Here is a 26661-nt window from a genome sequence, read left to right on the forward strand (position 1 = left end):
TCCTCATTATGTAGAGATCCCTATCAGGAAACTCGGGAAGAACAAGGACCCCAGTAATCTGATTATGATGGTCCTGCCTGCTGTTAGGGACAGGGATAGTCCTGAAAACAGCAGGAGCAACTCTGTAAAGGAATCGCAAGGCAGCTGAATGCTGGCCTTTTTCCACACCCAGGACTCCATACTAGCCTCAGCAAGAACACAGAGAGGCCAACACTAAGCACTTATGAAAATCCCTCAAATTAGCTTTTTCTCCTGATTTAAACTCCCCGGCACAGGCATGAGGAGAGAGACAGACAGACTTTGGCCTCACATGGTGCAAACATTAGAGAGGAAAGAGTCAAGGCAGCTATTTCATTCCTCACCAAAACCATGGGTTTTGAGAACTGGCCACTAAACCGCTTCTGGATGAAATTAAAATGAGAACTAATTGCTGGCCTCAGGTGGCACCGAGGCAGAGGATGATTAAGAAGAGCTGCTTTCAGGGATTTGCACCGTGCAAAGCCTCTTACACTGCATGGTTCCTGTTTACTGCAGACCCCTCTGGAGCTTATTGTTAAACTACTTGTGACTTTCATTTATTCACATGGTTTTACTTACTGTGTGGTGTGTCCTGCTGGGGCTCTTCTATCCTGCCTCCAAGCATAGTTAGAGAGAAAAAGTGCCAGAGAAACCTCAGTAACCCTGCTCATTAATATGATCTTGGTTTCATGTTGTGGTATGTTTCATGACATAATATATACCAGCAAGATTTTGCTATTTATATCTATGCTTGATTAACTGAAATAGGCAGAGAGTTATTAGAAATCCCAGTCGATGAGATACTTGACTCTCTTGCCCTCTGCCTATGAAGTATAATAACTGGACTCTGCTGCATTTGCTTCACTCTATTATTCTTACTGCCAAAAATAAGACAAAGAAAGTTGAAAAGACCTCAGTTGTGAAAACCTTTTCTCTGGTGTGCAGCTCCCTCCTGAGCCCTTCAGCACTACTCCTTCAGCTGACCACAGGAAGTCCAGCCAGCCATGGGAGGTACTCCCTGCTACCCACGGGCCCTACTCACTGCTTCTATAATACACCTAGCCTCTGTTGGGTTTGGGGAGCAAGAGACCAAGCAATCCTAGTCCATCTCATGTTACCAACACTTCTGCATGCTCCGCAGGAGTCTGAAAACCAGGCACATTTAGTCTGATAACAGACAACAGATCAGGAAAGAGAGGAAATCACAAATGGATGACCAACATGACAACAAATGGTCAGCGGGACAATTGTGGGAGTGTCATGAAGGTGCCTGGGGTGACCAGGATGCAAAAACATTTCCTGATCTAGTGATCCCATGAGCTGCCTGCAGAAAAGGATGTCATACAGTAGCCAGTATGTGTCTTGTTTAAATGTTTTTATTACAATCAAGCTTGCAGAGAAAGTAAGGTCATGCACCTCAGTGTGCCCTGCCCACAAGATGGAGCCGGCTGGAGGAGTCATAGCGCACTGCCAGCTCCTGGGGCTGTTGCACAGGCTCGAAACTAAGCAAGAGGCAGCCAGGCAGGTAAAAGAGGCTAGCTGGGGGGTGCACCCCATAGCAGTCTGGGACTGCCCAGTCCCAGGCCTCCCACCCCCTCAGGGTACCATTTAGGGAGGGCGAGGGGAGCATCCCCACCCCCAAGTTCCTACCAGGATGCCGCCTGCTGGTCCCAGAGTGAGAAGACAGCTCACTGCATGGTGCACTCTTCACTCTCCTAGCTGGGGAGGAGAGGGGGCAGAGACATGGGCACCCATGCTCTGCACTTTCCTCTAGATCCCTGAGCGCGATGAAGGGGAATAGCAAACTGTGTCCTGTTACAAATCTCAAGGAGGGGCCTTCAGCCATCCTCCCTATATGGAGCCCTTGGCCCGCCACCGCCCCTACACACAGACCCCCTGCCCTGAGCCCCGCACAATACCCCCTTGCACTGAACCCTTCTTCCTACACCCCAACCCTCACTCCTGCACTCCCACCCACACTCTCAGCTCCCTGCTATGAGCCCCCAACACCCCACAAGCCCCTGCCCCGACTCCTGCATCCCTCACATCTCCAACCCCTGCCCTGAGCCCCCCACACCCATAAACACCACACACACCCTGTCCTGAGTCTCTGCACTCCACCCCACACTTCAATGTCATATTGCAATACCTCCTCCTCAATCCTCTCCTCTCCGCGCCCCCAGCTCCCGCCGTGTGTGCGCCCATGCGACAAGATTGTACCTGTAAAAAACTTAAACTACTTTCACCTCTGACCCAAGCACAATGAGTCCCCTTGTTCAATTTCTTATTTAACACACACAGGCAAACGTGGCTTATTTCATGCCAAAAAATCCTCAAACGATCTAGCTTTGTAAAGGGATTTAAAGGGAGGCAACAGAAACAAGATTTTTCTCCTATTTATAAAAGAAATCCTGTAAAGTGGAAAAAAAAGTTTAATAAACTATTTCAAGAGGATGTTTCTATACAAAAGGGCCACGAGTCTGAAAATAAAAGCCACCAGCCCATTTCAACCTGAGCTGCTACGATCCTGCCAATCTCATCAAATCTCAGTGACAGGAGGACGTGCGCAGGGCTGTTTTGTAAACCAGAACTCAAACACACAAAACCTGAAATGAATTTTATGTGATGGGGTGACTTTAATTGGGTCATACTGATAAAATCCTTTTCCATGATGGTTTGAAAATTCATTCGCTAAAAGCACCTGTGTAATGAAAATCCAGCAGCAAAAAATGTAGCAAAGAGCAGTTCTAGATGTCCCAGTTTTGGGGAACATGAGACGTTTAAAAAAGGAGCCAGAAAATTTTGAGTACTTTACCCCCTAAGTTGTTTCAAGTTCAACTCCCCACAAATCCAGAAGAATCCAAACACCCCCAGAAGCTTTGCCACTTCTGAATACTTTGGCCACTATCATTAGTGACCCATGACATTCAGATACAGCAACATTTAAAACTTCTGCTGGCAGAATCCCAGCAGTACAGGTTGGAGCAACCCGTAGGCCTCAAAGAGCTGCAGGACGTAAGGTCCCATTGATATAGTGGAGTGGAAGGTACTGTACTCTTACTTTCAGCAGCTTTGAATGCAGAGGAAGAAAGGCTTATGGGGAAGAAACCTGACTGTCTCCTGGATCAGTGGTGAGAAAGAGAAAGAGAACACGGCGAAAGGAACAGTGATTCATTCCTTCATCCATTTATCTAGCAGAACTGGAGGTTAACATTGACTGCATGGTATTCACTACACCACTGCTTCCTTGGGAGGGGACACAGATAGCTCCAAAACACTTCTGTCAAAAGATCATACATCATCCATCTCCTCCCACCCTTCTGATAGCTCATGTCAGACCTGCCCTCTTGCACCCTACCTTGAAGTCACAGAATCCCAGCAGACTAGCCACAGGTTTGTCTCCCAACATACACATCTGCTTGTGACCACTGCTAGGAAGGCATCATACCTCATACTTTCCTTCATTCTCAGTCTTCACCTTCTCAATGTCCAACAAGAGTGACCAGACCTGACCTCGCACCTGAAGGGGAATCCCTTTGTAAACCCGGCGGAACATCTGCACGTTAAAAGAAAAACAGGATAATGTTAATGTGACAAGCCTCCAGGACAGAGATACTTCAAGCCCGGAAGCCCCTGAAGCAGAGAATCTTAAGGAGACTAGAGACATGGCAGCGAATGATCTGGGAGTTAAATAACCCCCTCGTATCATTCTTAGCCATTGTTAATTCCCTCCACAAAGCCAATTCAATAGAAGAAAGGGCACTTGGGTGCGAGGATCTTCTGGGACTTTCCTTTGCAGAGGGAGATACTGTCCTTCCAGAGCTGTATAGTCTACATGGAAGCGGCCGAACACCCCCAACATTCATCTTCCCACTCTACATCAAAGACAGCTTATTCCCTCCCTGTTAACTCCACAGGGAGCTGTTTGCACAGAGCAGACTGGGTGCAATGAACACTGGGCTCCTGCTGGTGAGCTTCCCAGAATGCCGCTGGCATTGGAGCTGTACTGCAAGGAAGGAGATGGTGCTGCTGGAGGAGGAGGAAGGTTGAAGATATCAACATGAATGGCTTAGAGCATGCATGATACTCTCCAGAGAGTGCCCAAGTTATGCGGCACCTCACTGCTCCTTGCCCCCTGCATGTAGCTGTCTACTGTGTACTTGCCATGGCCCCGCTCCCTGAACCCAGCATCTGCGGCTGCAAAATCACCACCTTCCAAGTGTCCACAGATGTGTCCCTCTCTTGTGCAGGCCAGCAATAGGCACATGCCAAACCCCAAGTTCTTCAGATCTGGAAAATCCTGTTGGCATGAGTACTCCATCACCCCAAGAGGCAGTAGCCACGTAGACGAGAGAAGCCCTCCCATTAACATAGCACTGGATTTTCCACACTACTGAGCAACATCGTTATCGTGTCATACAAAGCAATGTACGAAGGCAGTTTAGACAGGAACAAAAATCTGAAGAACAGTTACAGTCACAGAAGCTACAGTCCTCCTTCCACGCTTCTCAGGTGCCCAGGGTTCTGTGGGATAAGGTGAACTAGCTCTACTGGAGTTGCCTTTTAGAGTACAATGCATGTTAGCCATTCACATGAGCCCTCCAGCTAAAATCCCACACATAGCATTAAAAATGTCCCTTCTATTGCTGCGGAGAAAGAAAAGCAGCAGACAGGGAGGCATATTTTCTTTTTGAAATGATGTACAGAGAAGAGCAGAAAGTTTCCCCCCTCCAACCACAAAAAAACAGGTGGCTCTGCTGTTTTCATTCCCACACACAGTAGGGTATCCCATAGATCTTCACTTCTCTGCATTGCTAGAACATGCTCTGGATAATTGGAGCCCTACGGGGATTGTACCATCCACCCCTAGGAACAAACCTGAGCAACTGAGAGGGGACAGGATTACTAGCCCAATTCCCGGTTGTTCCAAATACTTCCTCCCCACACACACCTAGGAGGAAAAGCTCTGTTAAGAGATTCAAATTCTCCCACATCATCAATTAAGAGCTAAGAGCTATTCCGAACCAGTTCTCCAGTCCTAGAAAGAAGCCTCCAGCAAAATCAGGTATAATGAAACTTAATAAACCTGCTATTTCAAAAACAAAGGGAAAAATCAAACAAAGCAGCTTTCAGGCCTCCATTCTGTAGGACAGAGAAAAATAAACGTGGCACAGTGTTTTTCTCCTGCAAGTCTTATTCAAGAACTTTGCCAGGTTTGCAGTATTTGTGGAAGAAAGTCCCTGCTGGAGAGACAATGCCTGCTGTTGATTGCAAGGGATGCAGCAGTGGTACATGCAGCCAGGAGGAGCACAAGGAGCTAGAGATAGGTTTTATGATACACCAGCATAGATCAAAACAGGGTAAAAAACCTGCAGACACCACAAAACATATTTGATGGTCTACAAGGGAGATCTGGTCAGAATAAGAAAAACCAGCACTGCTCCATAGCCATCCACTCTTCACTGCATTTAATAGTGCCCATGCCGCATGCCACGCAGCAAACAGGTCTCTGGCTCCATGGAGCTTACAATCTAATTCGTCACTCCTGCCAATACTAATGCCCCTGCTTAGATCTATGCATATAGGTAATCTAATCAAGTGGTTATGGTGCTCGGTGGAGACTGATTCAGTTCCCTGGACTTCCTGTAACTCAGCTTCAGGGGGCATCTAATATTAAAATGGAGAACAAATGTTCTTTTCTCTCTCTCTCTCTCTCTCTCACACACACACACACACACACACCCTCCTGTCAGATGTCTTGTGAAGATGTTGGATACTGAGAAGTCCTCAAATAGGATAATAACAAAGCTCATGCAGGTACCTGTGTGCATTGTTTCAGGATCAGCTCCTAAATGCTGAACAGACAGTAATGTAACATCCAGCATGGAGGGTAAGAGCAAAAAGGACTCAGGCTGCAGAATTAAGAGGGGGTACTCAGCCAACATGCACACACTGGTATGGAGAGCATGGGGGGTAGGGTTGCCTACCCTCCAGGAATCCAGTGTTCCCTGGAAGGTGAGTGCTTGGGCAGCTGCCCAGGCGATTCAGGTGCCAACCAGATGATTAGCAGAGCCCCCCAAGCACCCGCAGTTTCTATTGGTGGTGCACTCGGCACATGCTATGATGCACATAAAATGTATTCTGCCTTTGGATGGGAAAAATTAGCAGGAACACTGCAGGAGTCTCCAGGAATTAAAAATTACTCTTTAATTAAAGAGTGTCATGTGATGGAACCACCAGGAATCTGTCCAATCAAAACTGGCAGTTCTACTGAGGGCTCTAAGAGTTTTTTATGCAAATTGCTATCAGTGTTGCTGCAGGAATGAGGGGCCTGACTTCTCCAACTTCTGGCAGAATAATACTGCAACAACAGTCTCTGCCAATGTTCCTTTTACTGCCACGAGGACTGACAGATTATGCACTCCTGGGAGGTCTCTGTCAGACATTAGAGCGCAGATGAGTACATTGGCTACTTCATCCTGAGCAGCTCTGTCAGCCTGCATTTTATTAAGCACAGTTACTATTCAGACGCCTCACCAGGATCAGGGGAAAAGAGAGGGGAAGTTTTTCTTTTTCTGTAATGCCGATAAAAACTCTGTAAAAACAGACCATCTGTTGGCTGAGAATGCCTCCAGAGAAGTCCCCTCCCTGATAATCTCCACCACACCCACAGAAACTAGAAGAAATTATGGAACAACCACACTGGGTGTTGCCCTTCCCTGCTCCTCCAGGCTGAATTCCAGTGGGTCAAACTTTATTCCTGGCCTAACTCCATTTGTTTTACTTGCCAGAAAATAATTATTTAACTAAGTCTGTAGCATGTGCAGGTTTTGGGCTCAGCCTTGCCTACACTAGAAAGTGGTACTGCTTTAAATGCATTGGTATACTGAAAGCATTACAAGCCCGCTAGTGTGGACATGGTTGTATCTGAAGGAAGATGTGCAGCAGTATAGCTATTCCTATATGGTGGGGGGAATAACCAATACAAGAAATTGATTTTATACCAACCCAACAGTGCCCAAACTACACATTATACTTGTGTAGTTATTTTAGCAAAATAAAATCAGATCCTTATCAGTAAGAGCTAAAAAATCTGCAGAGAAAACGTAAAACTAGGTCTCATGTCATAGTGACAGCATGAAACTTCACAGTTCTGAAATGAGCCTTTAACCTGAATTGTGCCTTCTTATCACCAAAACTCTCTGATACCAAACAAAACTCTTCCCAAGTTGTTCTCTCTGCTAGGTAACATGTGGCTCTTGAGAGGTCAAGATGCAGCAGTAGCTACTGCTGCTACATACTTCTCATCACACGACGAAGAAACTTACACAAAGGTGAGAAAGTCATAGGTTCCCTAATTGTGGTGGCTTCAGAGTACGGTGACCATCTGTCCTGTTTTTCGCAGGACAGCCCTGTATTTTGGGTGCCAAAGAGGTGCCCTCACTTATTTTAACAAAGGGGCTAACTGCCCCATATTTGGCTCCCGATGGCCGGAGAGCACGTACTGACCAGAGGGAGCCAGCAGGGGGCCCTGCAGAGGCAGAGGTATGCTAGGGTGCCAGGGGAGGAGTCGGGTGTCTGCCCCCTTCTTCCCAAGGCGAGAGGAAGCCAGGAGTCCAGCCCTGCAGCTCTAGCTGGGGAGGCAGAGGGTCCCAGGCACTGCACTTGACTATGGGGACAGGGCACCCCAGCTGCTTTCTCTGGCTCTGCTCTGCCCGGCAACCCCAAGAACTGCCCAGGGCTCGGGAGGACCAGCGCCCTGCCTGACGCAGAGCGAGGGCCACATGCTGCCCAGGGCTTCCTGAAGCCAGGGCGCCCAGGGCCCTGAACGTCTGCCCTGCTGGGGACAGGGCCTTTCCTGGGGGGGGGCAGTTGCAGGGTGTGACATGCCTGTCCCAGCTCGCCCTGCATGTAGGCAGCGCACCGCTGAGCTGGCAGGCTCCTGGAGGTTGATGGGTGTGCCCAGACCCCCAAAGCCTGAGGGCTGTGCTGCGGGCAGCACAGGCAGAAGCAGCAGAGCTCTGGGCTGGGCTGTTGGGGCTGGGGCGGGGCACGGGGCTCTACTCCAGGCCCTGGAGTGTCTATGAAGGTACTGGCATGCCCCGCACCATGCCATGAGACTGCTCCTCCCGGGCAGAGCAGCACTGCCGTCAGCTTCCTGGGAGCAGTGACGTCCCCCCACCTTGCCCCGCCCCACCTGTGCACCCTGGGCACCCCATGGGGTCCAGCCCCTGGATTGTGCGGCCAGTGCCCCTCACCTGTCCCAGGTCCCTTGGCTCTCACGGCCCCCTCCCTGCTGCACTCCAGCCACCCTGCGCGGCAACCCCCTACCCCTCACCCCATCCACGCGTCTGTGACTCAGGCTGGTCAGACAGTCCGGGAGCCTCTCCCCCCGAGTATCTCTCTGTCCTGTATTTGGGATAGGGAGATATGGTCAGCCTGTTTGAGAGAGTAGTGCTGAAGACATCAAGACATTCAGAAGCTTCACACTGGTATAAAAGGCTGGTAAGAAGAAACCTTTATCCAAGAATTTTGGGTGCTTCAGAAGAATCTACTGCTAGCAGAAAGATTCTAATGTGTGTAGTACTTTAAAAAGGCTCCTTTGTTCTGCTCCAGTATTTGCTTGAAAGGGCTTCATCAGAGTCTAGTGGCTGTTGTTAGTAGTGAAGCCTCGTCTGTTTCCAGTTTACATTACTCTTACGTTACTACTTCTCTATAGGCTACATCTTGCAGACGCCTTCCCTTCTTCAGACTGTGGTGTAAACAGATTTTTAACTGAATTTTGGCTGTTTCAGTAAGACTGGCATTCCTGTTCTCCGGACTGACTACCCTGGGATAGTAGCAGCTGTCACTTAGCTATGGCAAAGACAAAACAAAAAAATAAAATCACTACACGATGAAGGGCGACTTATTTGTTCACAGTGAGCTAGACAGCCCAATAAAATATCCAGAGAAGGAATTAAAGGGTAAGTACATCCAAACCCACAACTCAACTAAGAAAGCACCAGACCAGGGTTCAGGATCCCCTGGCACGGGTGCCAAGAGTCATCAGCACGTGAGGTGGGAGCTCAGCCCCACCTCCACTCCCCTACGCCGCTGAGAGCTTGCTCAAAGCCATGCCTCCTATGGATTAACAAAAGACTAGCTAATGCTGCCAACCACCAGCTAAACGGTGAAGCTGTTTTCAGTACAACTCTTGGGGACTTTAAAAAACAAAACCAGCACTCAGGCCGTATAGAGGTCAAAAGGTCAAATTTCAGCACTGCACCTTGGAAAGTTTGCTCTCTTCATGAAATGCTGTGTCCCTTAGTATTTTAAGGTGTTGGGATACACTTAAAGAATGGGCAACCCTGTCAAAATCACGACATAGTAGATCCACCTTGACATTTCCACACAGATTGGTATTTGATATGCAATAATCCACGCCTGTCTCACCTCCAGAATGAACTGCAGTGCACTCTGCAGGGGGCAATACATTAAAAGCTATTCTGAAACTGGTGAAGATTTCAACAACCAGCTAGTTACTCTGCAAAACTCGCTGTGAGAACATGAGAGTACTGCTCAGTGATCTGCATATTGTCTGTCCAATGGCTTCCGAAGTGGAAGTCAAGTTGTTGGCTCTGACGTACTTGAATCAGCCTGAGATCTTCCTATCTGAGAAAGGCTGCACCTCTTTCTGTGCCAGTCTGAGATCAGCAGTGGTGCTTATTCTAAGACCACCTTCCTATATCAGACAGAGGGAGCTAGAACTACGAGCGTGTTTTCTCAGTCGCCCTGTATCTTTGGAATTTATTCTTCTTTGTCTGAAACAGCTTGAATCTAATGACCATCCAGATACACCACAAAGCTCATCTGTTTGAGAAAGCATCCTGAGAGGAGAGGAGAAAAGCAAAGGGTAGGAAATGCTTGATACGTGCTGACTGGTGGTGAGATTTTGTTTTACTGGAGCGGTGTGAAATAGAGTGGCGTGTCCTGGAGGCCTCAGTTTAAGTGGTGTGATTTTGCTACGATAATTTTAATTAGTTTGAAGGCTGCACTTGCTCCAAATCCAGATTATGAAGTATCAACTTTTTACCGTTTTTCCTGTAAATTTTGATATTAAGATTGTTCAAACCTGTAGAGAACACCATTGTTTGCTTGAGGGCATTAGGCTGCCCAGGGTCAAGTTCATTTCCCAGACCACTGGAATTTTCAGCTTAGGTCTAACACTGCAATAAAAGACATTAAGTATGGCCACAGCTTGTCCAGATCACCTGCCTCAGGCTCACAAAGCTCAGGCTGCATGGTTAAAAACTGCAGTGCAGAGACATCTATCAGAGCCCAGGTTGCAGCCCAAACTCAAACTCACTGCAAATTTTAGCCCCTCCCCTCCCACAGCCTAAGTCCCACAAATCTGACCTAGCTGTGACTTGATGACAGGTTTATGTTGCAGGGCAGACACTCTTGTACGCTGCTTGGTCAGGCTTGAAGGGAGCAGGAGTTAATTATGCAATTAGCAGACTGATGGACATCACCGGCATTCTGAAGTTTATTACCAAGGGAACTTAATACCTTTAATCTGAAAAGCAATGCAAACCTTGTACCATCAGTGGAAAAAAAAATTACTGTGAATGAGAGAACATCCAAAAATAATAAAACAAATATATATATGGAGATACACAATCTCATAGAGCTGGAAGGGACCTTGGGAGGTCATCAAGTCCAGTCTCCTTCCCTCTTGGCAGGACTGAGCACCATCCCCGAGAGATTTTTTTTAAAAATCTACTTCCCCAGGCCCCAGGCCCTCAAGGATTGAGCTCATAACCATGGGTTTAGCAGGTCAATGCTCAAACCACCGAGCTATCCCTCCCCACAAATATGCTGCTTCAGAAACCAGAGCTGAGTTTGAGGGCCTATTCCCTGCAATGTTATATTTAATATGGTACTGCAGGAGAGCGTCACTGTTCCAACATGTACATGAACTGGCAGTACAAGCTGCACAGGTTTCTCCAAGTTTACTGTAAGGGATCTTTCCAAAACTCTGCCAGTAGAAGCATCTATTGGAATTGCTAGGATGGAATGAGAATGAAATTGAACAGCCTTTATGTTTCTGTATGTCATCTTGTTTACTGATTCCCCACCCCTCACTGTTTGGCACTTAATGTTGCTCCTTCTCAAGTCAACGGGAGCAAAATGTCAATTCTTTGGCACTGGGATAATGTCTTATCTGTCCAGAAGAGTCATGAACCTTTAGGGCTCATTATGAATAATAATTCCATTTATTCTATTACAAGAGCACTTTGCTTTTCAGTCACTGAAATAAAGGCATGAGTGTGTAATCTCTCATTAGAAGAGGGCCACTTCAGACCCACATTAACTCTAATCATACAGAACTGCCATTAACCCAATAAGTTACTGTAAATCGTTGACACCAGATGTCATTAAACTGATATCACAGCATGTGGAGCATCACAAACATTTGTGTGAAGAAACTAATCAGCCATCCAGTTAAGTTTCCTGCTCTATTTTCATTTGCCCTGCTGAAACATTTGGACCCCATCCAGTTGTGACATACAAAGAGAGATGCAGTAATAATTACTTAGGACAAAGTACAGCGTGTACAGCAAAGTAAAGCCAACAGTCCAGTGGAGCAGCTGACTGGGTGAACCTCCACAGAGAATGGCCATTTGAGTCAGATTCAGACTTCCTGGCACAGATATGGAACTAACAGACCGAAGCTAGACAGTATTCAGGTTCTTACATGGCCTCGTTGTTGTTTCTGAGACTCTAACCAGTACAGTAGTGCCTCGATTTATGTGTGGGTTCCATTCCCATGCACTCTCGTGTAACTCAAAGTTAGCGTAGCTCGGGGGTGGCCTTTTCCCCCCGGCAGAACGCATGTTCTGCAGCCAGGGAAGCAGCAGGAGCACCTGGAGCTCCTTTTGAAAGGTAAGTCATGGGGTGTGGGGGGCAGCTGGGTAGGGTTAAGCCTGGCATTGGGTTGGGGCCATGGGACAGGGGTGGGTGGGTTAGGGCTGCAGGGGGAGAGGGGGTGGAGCTGAGTCACAGCTGTGTGCGTGGGGGGTGGCAGTTGAACCGGAGGGGAGAGGGGTGGAGCGGAGACAGAGCTATGCTCGGGTAGTGAGCTGGGCCACGGGTGGTGGGGGGGGTGCGGGTTGAACCAAAGCCATGAATAAGGGGTGGTGAGCTGGACACATGGGGGGTTGAACCAGCGTAGGGGGAGGTTGAGCCGGAGCCATGCACAGGAGCTTTGAACCGGGAGGGGAGGGGTTGAGCCAACGCTGCAGACAGTGGGTTTGAACTGGGGTGGAGGTTGAGCCAGAGCCACACACGGGGGGGGGGGGGGGGGGGGTTGAGCTAGAGCCAAGTGCGAAGATGGTAAGCCAGAGCCGTACTCAGGTGGTGAGCCGGCAGGGGGTTTGAACCAGGGCCGAGGAGGTTGAGCTGGAGCTGTGTGCAGGTGGGGAGCGGGGCTGAGAGGGGGATTGAACCAGGGCCACGCAGGGCCAGTGGGATTAAACCAGGGCCGGGGGGGGAGCAGGAATTTCAGTTGCACTTAACTCGTGTTAATGCCTCAGGAGACATAGCTTAGTGGTCCTCTCTGATCAAAATGCCCTACACAGAGAGGACAGCATTCCCTGCTGACTGCAGTCCCTTCACACTGGGAAACAAGAGAGTGAAGTACACAGCCTTAGCCGACTCAGCTATAACCATTGCACTTCATGTCCGTTATGTCATCAAGTAGCTCCTTTGTATTACATCCCAGGTTGCCTTTAATTTGACCACTGAGCCCTTTTCTAGAAAGGCTGCTATCTCAGGATATAGTCATTTTTCTCATTTGGATTTTTATTTACACATAAAGGCCTACATTTTCACTTATAAAATGGTGGGTGCCTACCTTTAAATCCATACAGAATCTGGATCATCCAAAAGTGCTGAGTACCACTCTGAAAAATCAAGCCCCATTAAGGTGTCTCCAACAAGGCATTAAAAGCACCTATCACTTTTGTAAATGCAGGTGGAAGTATATTGCATCAGCTCTTTCAACTTTGGATGCATGATAAGAGTAAATTAGTCATTCCAATTTAGAAGTACAAATGTGAACTCTAAACAAAAGTACTCCACCTTGCTCTTTCAGGCTCCATCAACACGCTACACAAATTCTAGAGCCCTTTGTCATGTACCGCTGAAATGGGCTCGCTGACCTCTAATTGAAAACAGTTGCTGTAAACCAAAACACTGCAGTCTCTGCACAGGCAAACCTAAGTTTTGCATTAATAAAAACTAAGCGTTGAAGAACCAGGCTCCTAAACTGCCCACAAGTTACAACTGATTTTGAAGTCTTGTGGTACAGGACTTCTTGTTTTTGATGATACAGACCAAATTGGCTACCTCTCCGATAACTGATTTTGAGTTGTTATAGCCACTGGAGAGTTCCCATATTTTTCCCTACCAAGGTTATCAAATGATAGAGAAAGACTAAAAGAACACTGAATTGAACAAAAGGACTATAAAATTCAAAGCATATCCCTGCCCCATTCATACTCAGATTGGCATCAATGTCAAGTTTGAAGAAAAAAACCCGTTTTTTTCAATAGCATTGTGAATTTGTACGCATCTTCACTACTGATTGTTCTATAGCTACAGCTCCTCAAAGTCACATTGAATCTGTGATCATGTGACTCTACTCTAATACTTGGTAATGTCAAGGTCATTGTTGTCCGACAGTCACCCATCTATTTAGATCCTGCACAGATGGTCACAATGTTTGTTCTTTAATTGGATTCAAGACCCTACTATGAGTCTCTACAAAGACATGAAGAATACAATTTTGTTCTAGTTTCTGCTGAATGTCATTCAAGAGCAAACAGTTGTGTAGTTATTTTTATCTTCTGTGGCAGAAGTAGAAAAATATATCATTTTATATTACCAAGTCTAGACAGATAGTAAGCGCAACTGGTGGTGGGAATCAAATATGTTCACAGCAAAGTAACTACAAAAATATTCTATCTTGGCATCCACTGTTCACCAGCCATTCCCTGATAGGTTTCCTGACCTTTGTTAGTTGGGAGTTGAGATCCATGGACTATATGCCTGGTCCTCTGATGCTAACAGTACCAAGGAAGTGCTGGAGAATTAAAATGTAAATGCAGTTATAGCTTAGTTTTTTTTAATATAGACAAAACTATGGTTTTGTCTATTTCACTTTCAATCTGAAAACCTCAAAGCACTGTGAGAACATTAACAAAGCTTTCCAGGAGATCAGAAAATCATAAAATATGATTTTCCAAGGGACCTCAAGAGGTCATCTAGTCAAATCTCCTATGTTGAGGCAGTACTGAGTATACCCAGGCTACAGACACACAAATACTGACAGATGGGGAAACTGAAGGACAGAGGGGTTGAATGACTTGCCCAACTTGTCCATAAATCAGAAGCATAGCTAAACTATAGAACTCAGGAGTCCTAGCTCTTAGTTGTATCCCCAAACTATGAGACACTCTGCCCTATGTAAAGGAATGTTATGTTGATCCCCACAATTATGCTGAATTACACAGACATGTCAAAAGTCTGGACTTTCTGCTAGGAAGCAGCTGCAAAATGGCAAACAACTACCAGTGAGAACCCACGCATCACCATTCACACAGGCTACATCTACACTAGAAGCATCTGTCTACAGAAGTTACTGTCGGAAGAGATGTTCCGGCACAACTTCCGCCAGCAGATTGCATCTACACATAAAAGTGGATCGATCTTTTGACCCACTCGGTCAACGAAAGGGCCCCTTAGAGCATCTACACTGATTTTTTGTCAGTTTCTGTAGACAAAACAAATTTTGTGTGTAGTTGCCTCTGTGAGTTTTGTCTACAAAACTCTAGTGTAGACGTAGCCACAGAGAAAAAATGATGTGGTGACAGGTTTGTCATTCTTCATCGAAAAATTCAGTTCAAATACATTTCTTTTGCTAAACATCTGGCTAAGGTACAATAGTGATAATGAACATTTCAGATACATATAACACACAGAAGGCAAAGTGCTTCATACTCCACAGATGTATGCCACCAATGAAAATAAACCATTTTTGAGTTAGAGAGCAGAAAAACAGTAGGAAGCATAAACAGGAGCCACCGGAGATCATTTTTGCAACAAAGCCAGAAAAAATTCCTACTTGTATGAGAAAAATTGTGGGATCCATAAAGTCTCAGCAGAGCACACAGGACTCAGGCATGCCCACAGAATACTCTCATTAGGGCAGTTTTGGTTTCATGCTTCCCCTCCAATTCCACCTAAAAGCTGAGTAATCATGTTTGGACTTGCTGAATTTTAGGTCACCTCTTAAAATAACTAGGTCTTTCACTGTCATTCCACATGAACTTTTAAGTCCTATATTTTGGCATAGTGGTGATGTTCACACAACAGCCTCGGTTAGCATCGAAATGGGTTCAGACAGTCAAATCGGTAACAGGATACACAGTTTGCAAGTAAATCCTAAGCAAATAAAAATATCTCCCAGATTCATCCCTCAGGGAAGCTGGCCTGGAATTCTAGGCTCTAACCCACATTCACGAGTCCTCCTAAATTGTGCATGGACAGGGAGCTGCGTGTCCACATTCAGTGCCCATTTAAACGCACAGGAGCCAAGTAGGCTCAGAAGCATGGTTAGTTTGTTTGGGTTTTTTTGCTTTTACAAATGGGCACAAGTGTCAAATTCATAAGCAGGGTTTAAGAGGCCCTCTCAGAGTTTGGCCCTGTACGTTCAAAACATTAAACACTCCTACAGGTAGCTCGCTGAGCCAACACAATATGAAATTTTAAAAGGTAGACCAAATAATACATTTTAAAGTAGGTCTCCAGTTCCTTTATAGACCTTTGGAAAAACTGACGAGAACAAAGGGAACATCACCACCACCTCTCCCGCATAGTACAATAAGTGTTTGCTTTTCTTATTTCCTCACCTTCTCACTGTTCCTGTATTTTCCCCATTTCTTCAGCATCTTCAGCCATTTGTCCACTCGTTCAATCTCCTGCAGTTTTTGCTGAAAGAGTCATTTTGAAACGCACGTTACAGAATGCATCGACTCCTCATCCTCATTCAATTTAACCTCATGACAAGAGCATTTGACAGTCAATCCCTTTCGCACCGTCACACACACACCCTACTAATTTGTATCTGGGACAGAGGAAATAACGGAGGGAAAAGTACTTACAGGGATAGATAATTTCTACATTCAACAGTGAATAAAACCAGCCTTGAGAAACAAGCTAGTATTTCAAAATGAGAATTCCTTGATAGGAAGCTGATACTTCAGAGCTCATCCAGCCACAAATAACCCCTGTGTTGTATCTATCTGGTAAAATACAGATGCTGCAGGGGATTTTAGGCCTGTAAGAGTCCTGATCTCAAAACCGGATATTCATGTTACCACAAACCAGCAGCAAATCAGCTCCCTTGATGCCAGACGGTTACAACTTTACCAGTTGAGCTCAGCCACCCCTTATCATTCACAATCCAAGCACATTATAGGGATTTTTTTCAGATGAACTCTTTCTTGCTATCAAGTATCAGAGAGGTAGTTGTGTTAGTCTGTAGCTTCGAAAACAACAAGAAGTCTTGTGACACCTTATAGACTAACATATTTTGGAGCATAAGCTTTCGTGGGCAAAGACCCACTTTATCAGATGCATGAGTGGTGGGGGGTGGTTTCAGAGGGGTATTTAAAGAATGGGGTCCCAGTAAAAGGGAGGGCCAGAGCTGACAAGGTCTATTCAGCAAGGTGGAAATGGCCCTTTATCAATAGTACGTATCAAAAGAGGAAAAAACAAGTCAGATCAGATAGGGGGATATGAGCCATTATTATTATTTCTTGCTGCAGTGTAGTTGATAAGAGGATACCATCAAGAACCTGATCTCAAAATAAAAAGCATATTATATTACAGTTTTAACCTATTTTTTTTATTTGGGGCTACTGAACATGTCAAGAAATTGTAGAGATAATCTAAGTCCTCCTGAAGTGATGGAATGGGATCTACCATCTAGTCTTGGGCAAATCAGATGCTTAGAAATATTGCATCTGAGTGGAGATTTCCTGAGTTTCATTAATGTTCCAAAACACAGTCTCCCAATTCTTATTTGTAGAAGCTGATCCTGACTGTCCTCTACCACAGCATTCATTTCATCTACACAGAATAAGTAGCCATGGCTACAATGGCCACAATTAGCCAGGTAGTTTGGTACTCATCATGAGGGTAACGAGAACACAGAAAAGCTTCAAGGAGACACAAATGGGGACCAGTTACCCAAAGACATTTTCGTTTTTCAGTGAGGAGCCAGCATTTAGGCTGAGATTTTCAAAGTCACTAACACATCTAGGTGCCCATCTGACTTTAAGCTGCAGCCAGCTTAACTCTCCCAAGCAGGTACTATCAACCTCTTTCCTGCCAAAAAGTCTGAAATAAAGTTTTATGATTTCACTAGCACAAGAAAAATAAAGTCTGGAGCAATGAAATAAAGAGATCTAAAACTAACAAAACTGATTTGAAAGCAAAATATGGAACCATGAATCGATGGTCTGATCAGGGCTGTTGTGAAGACCTTTTGCTTTACACTCTCATGCTAAGCTTTTCATATGCATCTGTCTGGCAACTTCACAACAAAAAACTGCTGCTCTGGACTAGAGAAACTCCCCAGCACCCCCTGATTCCCTACTCCAAGCTCAGCTGGGGTAGAGAGGGTTCCACTGCATTCCCATGTACCTTTTAGGCTCTCTTACCAAGCTCACACCTGTACCACAACACTTGAGAGCTACTCCTCACTGTACACTGACTTCATGTAACTTTGAGCTAAGGTGTTACTCCATAAACTTCTCAGCTCCAACTTAGGAGATGCTGGTTTTTATACATTTAGAGAATATCTGATTAGTGGGCCATGCTGCAAATCTATATTTGCTGCTTAGAAAGCAAGCCCACCAGGGTTTGCAAAGTGTGGTCCTAATAGGTAGTAAAGTTGACAGCTCTTACCTTCTCTTCCACTGCACTGCGGGTTGGTAGCTCATGCTCACTGAAAGATTAAGAATTTGAATCAACAAACAAAAAAGAGGTCTGGAACACAATATAGCATATAGTGCAAACAAGCAGTCTTAAACTGACCACACCCAAGGCACTAAAGAAAAATTAGTTTCTTTACAGAGACTGTCTAACCATTGAACAACTGCTCATGCAAACCTTGGAGCTATTTTAAAGAGACTACTTACTAGAGCTGATCAGCAGTTTGCTATCAATGGGTTTTCAACAGAACAACAGTTTCCACAGGAAATGTTTTTGTAAAACTTTTGATTTTCTATTGGGAAAACTGAAACCATATTCAACTTCAAGTCAGGTCAACAATTCCAAAGTTCTGTTTGTCAAATCAAATGGAAACTTTTTTTATTTCAAGTCAGTATGCCACTGCACTGCATCTGCCAGAGCTCTCCTGGCATCTCACAGGAGTTGTAGAATTCCAGCCCAAAGAGGACTGGGACATCAGGCTCCTGAACTACAGCTCCCATAAAGCATTGCACCAGCTTGGACAGAAGCAGTATAGTAAACTCTTTCATATCCAGTATTCTATCACCCAGAACTCTCAAATAACCAGCATTTTAGCCATAAGTAAATAGACGCATGTTCCATAAGAACAGTATAGTGAAAGTAAATACAAATAAATACAGCCAATACAGTATAAGTTTACAGTATATAATACTACTGTTGCTGGTAAATAAAATACTCTGCATACATTTTTGCTTGTTTCTTAATATTTAACCTTGTTTTGCTGCAGTGTTATGCATTGCTAGGTATAGCTCTCTGTTATCCAGAATATTTGAATATCCAGCAGCCTCCTGGTCCCAGAGCAGCCAGATATGAAACAGTTTGCTGTACAATGCTGAAATAACCTGAATGTTTGACTTGGCTCAATAACCTAAAATATTTCAACTTGGGAATGGTGAAATTTACTATTGGTCTAAAGAGTCTAAACAAGACATTTCAACAGCAGATTTTTCACTGGCATGAAGACAGGAGAAGAGCATTGCCATTCATTTCTAGGCATTTGGGATTGATCAAACAGCTGGAACTGTTACAGAACATTCTCCAAGCACGGCGTGTATGACTGAGCCATGTCCATTCACTGAAGGGTGGTAGGGCAGAGAAACCAGCAACTTACTGCAGAAATCCAAATCTGTCTGTGACTTTATAGAGCGTGAAATCAGCATCTTCCCATGGGTCAATATGAGCTCCCTCTTGCCTTCCCTGCAAAACAAAATGAGGCACAAGAGTCAGGACCGAAGGGAACACAAGTGTGAGGCCATCAGCATGTGCACATATTTGTTGCTGACACTCGGAAGCTGGTATTGGATTGACAGCCATGGTAACTAAAATCCACTCAAACTACAGATTTGATGAAGCACATGTCTCACTCATGCAATCTTCCCTCCATACAATCCTGCTGCTCTGTATAAACCCTGACCTAGGAGGGCTATCACTGGGATGATATGGAGCTTATGCCATTCTTATACATAAGGGGATCCAGAAAACAGAGTAACATATTTGTTTTAATTCAGCCTTCAAGCTAGTTCAGCTTCCATGCTGAGATAGCCACTTTCTTGGTCACAGGTTTTGTGGACAAATGGATCTGAACGATAAAAAACTGGGACCCCAGAGTGACATGAAGAAATGGGCTGGTGATGAAATCTCTCCACTTTGGTCCTATAATCTGAGTAAATGCCAGAGGCCAACCCTGTTGGTCATGCTTTGGTAGAATCCGCAGAATCTGTATTTGGGTGTTTGATGGAGGCCACCGAGCCTATCTGATAAACACCCAATACAGGTTACCTAAACACACACAGTCATGTCCCCTGTACCTCAAATGTTCTGCAGGCATTAAAAAAGATAGTGTGGGGTAGTTTGCTACTGACATGAGATTTGAATATCATGCTCTGTATGACACATTCCTGCTTTCCCCAGACAGCTTAGATATCAGGAGTCCCATGTCTGGTGAGCAGATTAGTGGAGAAAAAACAATAAAGTCAGTACCTTTTCATATTTAGCAATGATCTCTGCTCTTTCCTGTGCTATTAAGGTCTCAATATCTTTCTTCATGTCAGAAGCTGTAAGGCAGAAAAGGAAAATAATAAGCAAATCTGAGCAGCTTTGGGAATATTTTAGGAAAGCGCTAATAGAAAAAGCTGTGTTGACAACTTCAACTTCCAGCTTTATCCCAGGGATAAAATTAGACTGAGAATCAAAAGCTGAAAGTACAAAGTGAGTGTGTGGCACTCACACATACAGAGATTCTGCCAATTGTACAGGCTTTTGCCTGGCTAAGCAGTTGTATTTGAGTAAGTGAAAGTTGTATATACAGGAAGGACTGTAGAAGCAGACACTGTATATTTATTCAGTATGTGCACTTGCCTGTACTAAAAATCAAGTTTTTAAATCAAGAGACTTTAGATTATTAAGCAGTCACGCTACAACACAGCTCTTACAGTAAGCCAGACTGCATGCCAGTTGGACTGCTCATTGGCTGAGCATTTATTCTGATAAAAATGAAATGTTAAATTTTTCCCTCAGACGCACACACAGAAGTCATGGAGAGCTCCACATGTATAGCTGAAGACAGAATTTAGGTAAAGAAAAGAGTCAGAAAAAAAACTTTACTTAAGGTACACATATGCAATAAAAAGAGATAAACAGATGCCTAGTTGGCCAACATATGCAACAGATCTGTAAACAAATCAGGTTCCAACAAGTCAGTAACTGTACAGTAAACCACTGCATTGGACTCTTGTCTTTCAAATTACATGATTCAATTAAATAGTTCAACTGGAGTAATAGAACACGGTCACGCTTTGCAACACATGTATGTATGTATGTACTAAAAAGACAACTTCCAATTTCATATAAATCATTTCAGTTTTTAAGCTCTTCCCCCATACAAACCCTAGCTCATGGAAATGGCCTCCCAGTCAAACCACCGCATACTTCCAAACTAGCACTGGAAGCTTCCTAGATACCTGTGCTTTGAAGCACATGCTGGATCAATGTCAACATTTGGTGCAATCTGAAGAAACCTGCACATCAATATTAAACACTAAGAATATGATCTACTGTGGGAAAGGCGGCAAGGGGAAGAAAAATAGAGGAAATAAACATGTGTCTTTATGGTCTATTGCAGGAAACAGAATAGAGAGAGGACCTTAAATCCTATTCCTCCCACACTTTTACAAGATTGCTCCCTTCAGTATATTCTCCTGTGGTTTGTCTAGCAGCCTGGTATAAATGACACATGCTTTACACTCTAGCTGATGTAATATTTACCGAACACCCAAGATGGGGAAGTTGGAAAACTAACAATTTGTATGGTTTTACCAGTGTCTTATTGCAACAAAGCAACAGCTCTGTGCTACAGGTTTGCTGTACACCACAAACAGTTCCAATTCCTTGCTACCTTGCATCTGACATTCTCCATTTAACAGCTATATGCCTGTTCTACCCTTCTCAATCTGCACATAGAACTCTTTATTAAAGTTAATGGGAGCCACACATACACTCGTTAAGCCAAACACCTCTAAAGCACAATGCCGGACATAGTTCTACTCTCTCCTTAAAGAGCACAGCTAAGCAGAGGGTTTTACTCTCCCACAGACAGGAAAGACAATAGCAGCCCAAAGAGCACCTTTCAGTCAACACAAAAATTGGTCACTCTTGATAGGTTTCCCCTGAAAAGATTGTATTTCCCACCTCCTGCTCTCCCAGCTTTTCTCTCCCCCATTGTGGCAGGAGGTGCTTATTATGGCTTCTCCTGTGTAAATGCTATAAAAGCCTCACTATAGCTTGATACTGAAGTTACCTGAACCCTGAAGCACGTGCTCAACCAATGGAATTATCTGAAGAACCTGGACTTTCCTTGCATAACCTCTCACAGCAAGAGGAGATGTGGTAAACAGAGCCTGAACCACAATTCTGAGACTCAGCCTGTTTACTCTCCTTTGGACCTTCACTCATCCTGAAGTGATAATGTCTCATATTACTGAAACATACTTAAATGCAAACAGCTCCTTGCCAGTATACTTGTCAGTTCCAAACCAAGGCCTGAAAACAAAGTTCATCCTTCATCTCAAATGCCTCATTTTGAAAGCTGCTTGTAAAAAATAAACGACTGCAAGTGATACTAAGTGTATGAATGTTAACCATCCACTAGCCCCAGCATTCATTCACATTTTAAAAAGACACTGCAATGTTCATTCAGTAGTTCAAATGTATGAGGAAAACGAAATCTGACAACATTCTGAGGCAGCAGCAGTAGCAACAAAAGATTGATCGTAAGGGCTTCTACACAGAAGTGATCTAACTTTTATGTTGTAGCTGTTTAGAGAAACTTCAAAATGTTAAGGTTTTCAATTTTGATGAGCTACAATTACAAAGAAAATACACTTAAGTATATTAAACAAACACCCCGGAGTGCATGTTTGCTGGCAGCGCAGCATGGGGATTTCACTAGTCAGAGTTTGTGTAGGCAGCTATGTAGGACAACTGGAAATATGATGTACCAAATCACCCTAAATGTCATGGTTCCCTAGAAAACTGCATGCTCCAAATGCAGGAAGACCCATCTCCTGGCTGTCCCTGCGCAGGCTGCACCCAGAAGGGCTATCCATAAGGGGATGTGAGGCCCTGGCTGATGTGATGGTGATTAGGAAGGCAACTTTCATTGAGAAGTGAGACATAGAACAGGTGGCTAATGGTTAGAAAAGAGATTTTGCAAGAGCATAAAGACTGAAATTGGGATTCCTTTGTGGTGTGGATTTCACCCCAGTGGGAAAGTCTTAAGTAGTCCCTTCAAAAATCTATTCATTGTAGGATGAGTAAAGATAGCATAGTCCTCAATCAGAAGACCAACAGTGCTGATTGCTGCAAAATGGTCCCAGAGAAGCCAAATGTCTTAAGGGATAGTAGATAATAACTGGATTCCCAGTGGATTTTGGAAATAACTGGTGGTGTTGTGACCAAGGGGAGAAATGCTTCCATTTGGCCACAGCCTCTCCTAGTAGACACTTCCCTGCTTTAGCTCAGAACAGACTGACCTGCTACTGAATATGTGCACTCTACGTCTGGGTAGCCGTATCCCAAAGGAGGTGCATGGTTCCAAACTTTTCATGGGTTTTGTCTGGGTGTGTTTCCCTTGGGAGGGAGAAAAGGGCTACTCATCTGAAGCATCAGATTCATTCGATGAAATAATAGGCTCCCATTCTATTCATTTTACAATGGATACCAGTGGGAGAACTCTCAGAGATGTGGACTCAATAGGTGAAAATCCCCTTGTCATCAAGTGTTTTCTTCTCCTCTAAGCAGGCCCCGGCCCAACAGGAGACTACGGATTGAAGAACACCAAAATATCCTCTGCTGACGTAAAGTTTTTGGTCATTCCTGGCAATCCCCCTGAGGAGGGAACCAGCAGATGTGGGTTGGGGGATCCCATGAGAAGCATATCAGAACCATCGAAGGAGATCCGGTGTTGCATTCCCAGGAAGGGACTGATGGGTTCTGACCTCCTGGTTTGTGAGACAGAACTCCTTAGGATCCATGTGCAAGGACTCACCTGGCTTGAACTGACATGGGGAGAGAGAGGCGGTTCTGGATATGACCCTCTCCTTATGCCTGTGGCCATATCGTCTGCTCTCAAGGAAGGGTGTCTTAGCTTCAATGTTTTGGCCTCTATCCCAGAGCTTGTGCTTGGTGGGACAGTGCTGACAGTCTGAGGCCAATGTGTTCTCGTCTGGATCCAAATGGGGTCTCAGCCCAGTCCACAAGGTATATCCACAACTAGAGTTCTCATCCTTCATAGGAAAGAGCAAACAGATCCTGACTTTGGTGACAATGTGAGCCTCCCCAAGGCAACAAAGGCGTGGTGCTTGTCATAGAAAGAAAGAACAGGGCAGGAGACAGCTACTAGCAGAGACCCTCTTGCAATAATTGCTATCCACAGGGAGAAAACTCCCTGAGGTAGAGACAACAAAGCTAACTATAAAACCACTAAGTCTAAACTATGTATCATTTGTGGTTTATAGGTATTAAAATAGAGGAATATCAAAGTGGGCACAGACATTTCTGACCCAGGCCATGCAGCTGTAAAGAAGTGTGATGGGTTCAGTCACAGAGATCCCCTTGAGATTGTCACTTGGTGTGCTGAGAATACTACTGAGCTCACCTACCTGCTCTCTGAAACATCCCAATCCCCTGTTCTGCTGAGCCAGAAACTCTGGTCTCCCCCCAGCAAAGGCACAGATTTGGGACTGCACCCCAGCAGAGCAACTGAGACATGGAAAACAGCTCAGCTCTGGGAAACCTCTGTCACAGGGATTTGTCACAGCAGCCAGATGCACAGGCTCAGTGGGACCATAGCGCTAGATAAATCCATCTTACTCTGTATAGTTTTATACAAAGCAAGCTCATAAGTTGTTTGCCCCCTTTATCAATGAGAAAGAGACATGCACAGCTATTGCCCCCCCCAACTATTATTTACATCGGATTTAATCATAAAAGTGATTTTATTAAGTACAAAAAGTAGGACTTCAGTGGTTGTAAATGAGAGAACGAAACTACTGAGCAAAATAAAACAAAACATGCCAGCTAAGCCTAATACACTAAAAGAAGTTGTTACAAGTAATAATTTCTCACCCTAGTTCTTATTTCAGGTAAATGTCTTATGACCTGACTCCAGAGGCTATTCTCCACCCCATCATTACAATCCTTTTGTTTCCAGGTGCTTTCATGTACTCTCCCAGGGTGGGAAGGCAGTCTATAAAATCAACTTAAGACCCCCATTGTTCACGTCTCTTAACATATTATATATATAATTTCCCTAAGGGCAAGAAGCCTTTGTTCAATTTCATACCCCTGTGAAAAAGTACCAAATTGAAGATGGATTCCAGCACCACGTAACATGGATACAGGTCTTTGTCGCAAGTCTGCAGGGACACAGTTCTCTCCCAGTCAATTGTCTCTTGCTCATGGGCTGCTGGCGCTGTATCTGGGCTCTTCATTGTTATTCCAAATCTGATGAGCTCCTCTGTAACTATTCAGACCCTCATGGAAGCAATGATTGCTGCCTAAAAGGGACTCAGTCATGTATGGGCAGGTGACTTATGAGATGAACTCCATCTTGGGACATACTTTTACACAGTAAGGACAATGGAAGTCTTGCCACCGCAGCTACATGCCTGTACCCTGAATTTTGCAACTGGTGTATGTAATGTTATTCCTTTAACAAATTTAGCTACCACCCTTTCTTTTTCTAGAAATAAACCTTTAGATTTTAGATTCTAAAGGACTGGCTAAAAGCGTGCTTTTTGGCATAAGATCTGAATTACACATTGACCTTGGAATGGGACTGGTCCTTTGAGATCAAAAGAACCTATTCACTTGGTGGGACTGTATTTTTTTGTTTTGTTTGTTTGTTTGTTTGTGTTTTGTTTTGTTTTTTCAACTTCTTATCTGGCCGAGGTGCGCAAGGTAGAGGACATAAAATTTTGTAAGGCGGGGTGGAGCACAGTTCTGCTGAGTCTCATCCATCTCATTAAAATGTTGAAATATGTTACCGTTTTCATGTACATGTATTCCCATTTATATACTGATTAATAAAGTTTTTATACTCTACAGACTTATCTTCTCACACATGCTGAAAGGGCTTTTTTAATATGAACTTAACTGAAATTTCCATCTGTTTGGATTACATTAGACAGGTTAAAAGGGCCCTGCTAATTGCCTCAAAAGTGGGGCCTGATGTAAAAAGTTTGCTCATACCTGGTATAGGAGAAATGGAGAGTATAAAGAAATTGCTGGCACAACTTCTTGCTAGCTAGTGTAGTGAATGAACAGAAGGGCTCTTTGTGACTAGTTCGGTGTGCCTTAGAGTAGAGGACACCCAGTCTTGGTCTGCAAGTAGCCCTGTTCCCTAAGCAATTTGCCCTGTATTGACACTAAGCGGACCCTTCAGAAAACTTCCATTATTGGACACAGAAATAAGCTTTTCTCAACATTGACAAAAAAAACTGAAGTCAATATTTATCATTTTAGTTAAGGAAATAGCACAAAAACAAGAAATCCTGTGGCACCTTATAGACTAGCAGATATTGTGGAGCATAACCTTTCATGGGCAAAGACGAAGCAGGTCTTTGCCCACAAAAGCTTATGCACCAGAATATCTGTTAGTCTATAAGGTGCCACAGAAATGGTACATGCATGCAAACAATATAGATATTCAGGAGATTACAAGGTTTCCAATGGTAGGTTACATGCAAGGTTTTCCATAAAGCATATTCAAGTGAGGCCATATTCGTAATCATTGGTATGTTTCCATGAAGAATATGAGATGTAATGTCACAAAAAAAAAAAAAAATTAAGGGGCAGATGTCAGTCTGCACTTCACTTTACTCTCTCTGTGTTCCACACTGGGAGTATAATTACATGTGCAGCAGATCTAAAGACAGTGTTTACTAAAGATCTCCAGACTCAGGTATATGATACACCTGCAAACCTACATGTGCAACATACATTGGGACCATCACTCAGACAACTAGCGAAGACAGAGGCACCAACAGAAAGTGGACTGGG

The 26661-nt window shown here is 44.5% G+C and overlaps 1 protein-coding gene across 7 annotated transcripts in view; it reads right to left on the minus strand.

The window, feature by feature from the left end:
- The window catches only part of LOC142014786 (uncharacterized), a 169609-nt gene that overhangs the window by 24706 nt on the left and 118242 nt on the right, over window positions 1-26661 (minus strand). For 6 of the 7 annotated variants that reach the window (XM_074997900.1, XM_074997906.1, XM_074997901.1 and 3 more), the window contains 5 exons: window positions 20083-20156; window positions 19214-19299; window positions 18037-18076; window positions 15975-16055; window positions 3467-3574 (listed from right to left, as the gene is read on the minus strand). In XM_074997900.1, coding sequence (XP_074854001.1) covers window positions 3467-3574; window positions 15975-16055; window positions 18037-18076; window positions 19214-19299; window positions 20083-20148 — 381 coding nt within the window. In that variant the 5' untranslated portion in view covers window positions 20149-20156. The remainder of the gene's footprint in view (window positions 1-3466; window positions 3575-15974; window positions 16056-18036; window positions 18077-19213; window positions 19300-20082; window positions 20157-26661) is intronic. The other variant, XM_074997907.1, reaches the window with a different exon arrangement.

The sequence above is a fragment of the Carettochelys insculpta genome, chromosome 6 (genome assembly GCF_033958435.1).
Source record: "Carettochelys insculpta isolate YL-2023 chromosome 6, ASM3395843v1, whole genome shotgun sequence".
Classification (NCBI taxonomy): domain Eukaryota; kingdom Metazoa; phylum Chordata; order Testudines; family Carettochelyidae; genus Carettochelys; species Carettochelys insculpta.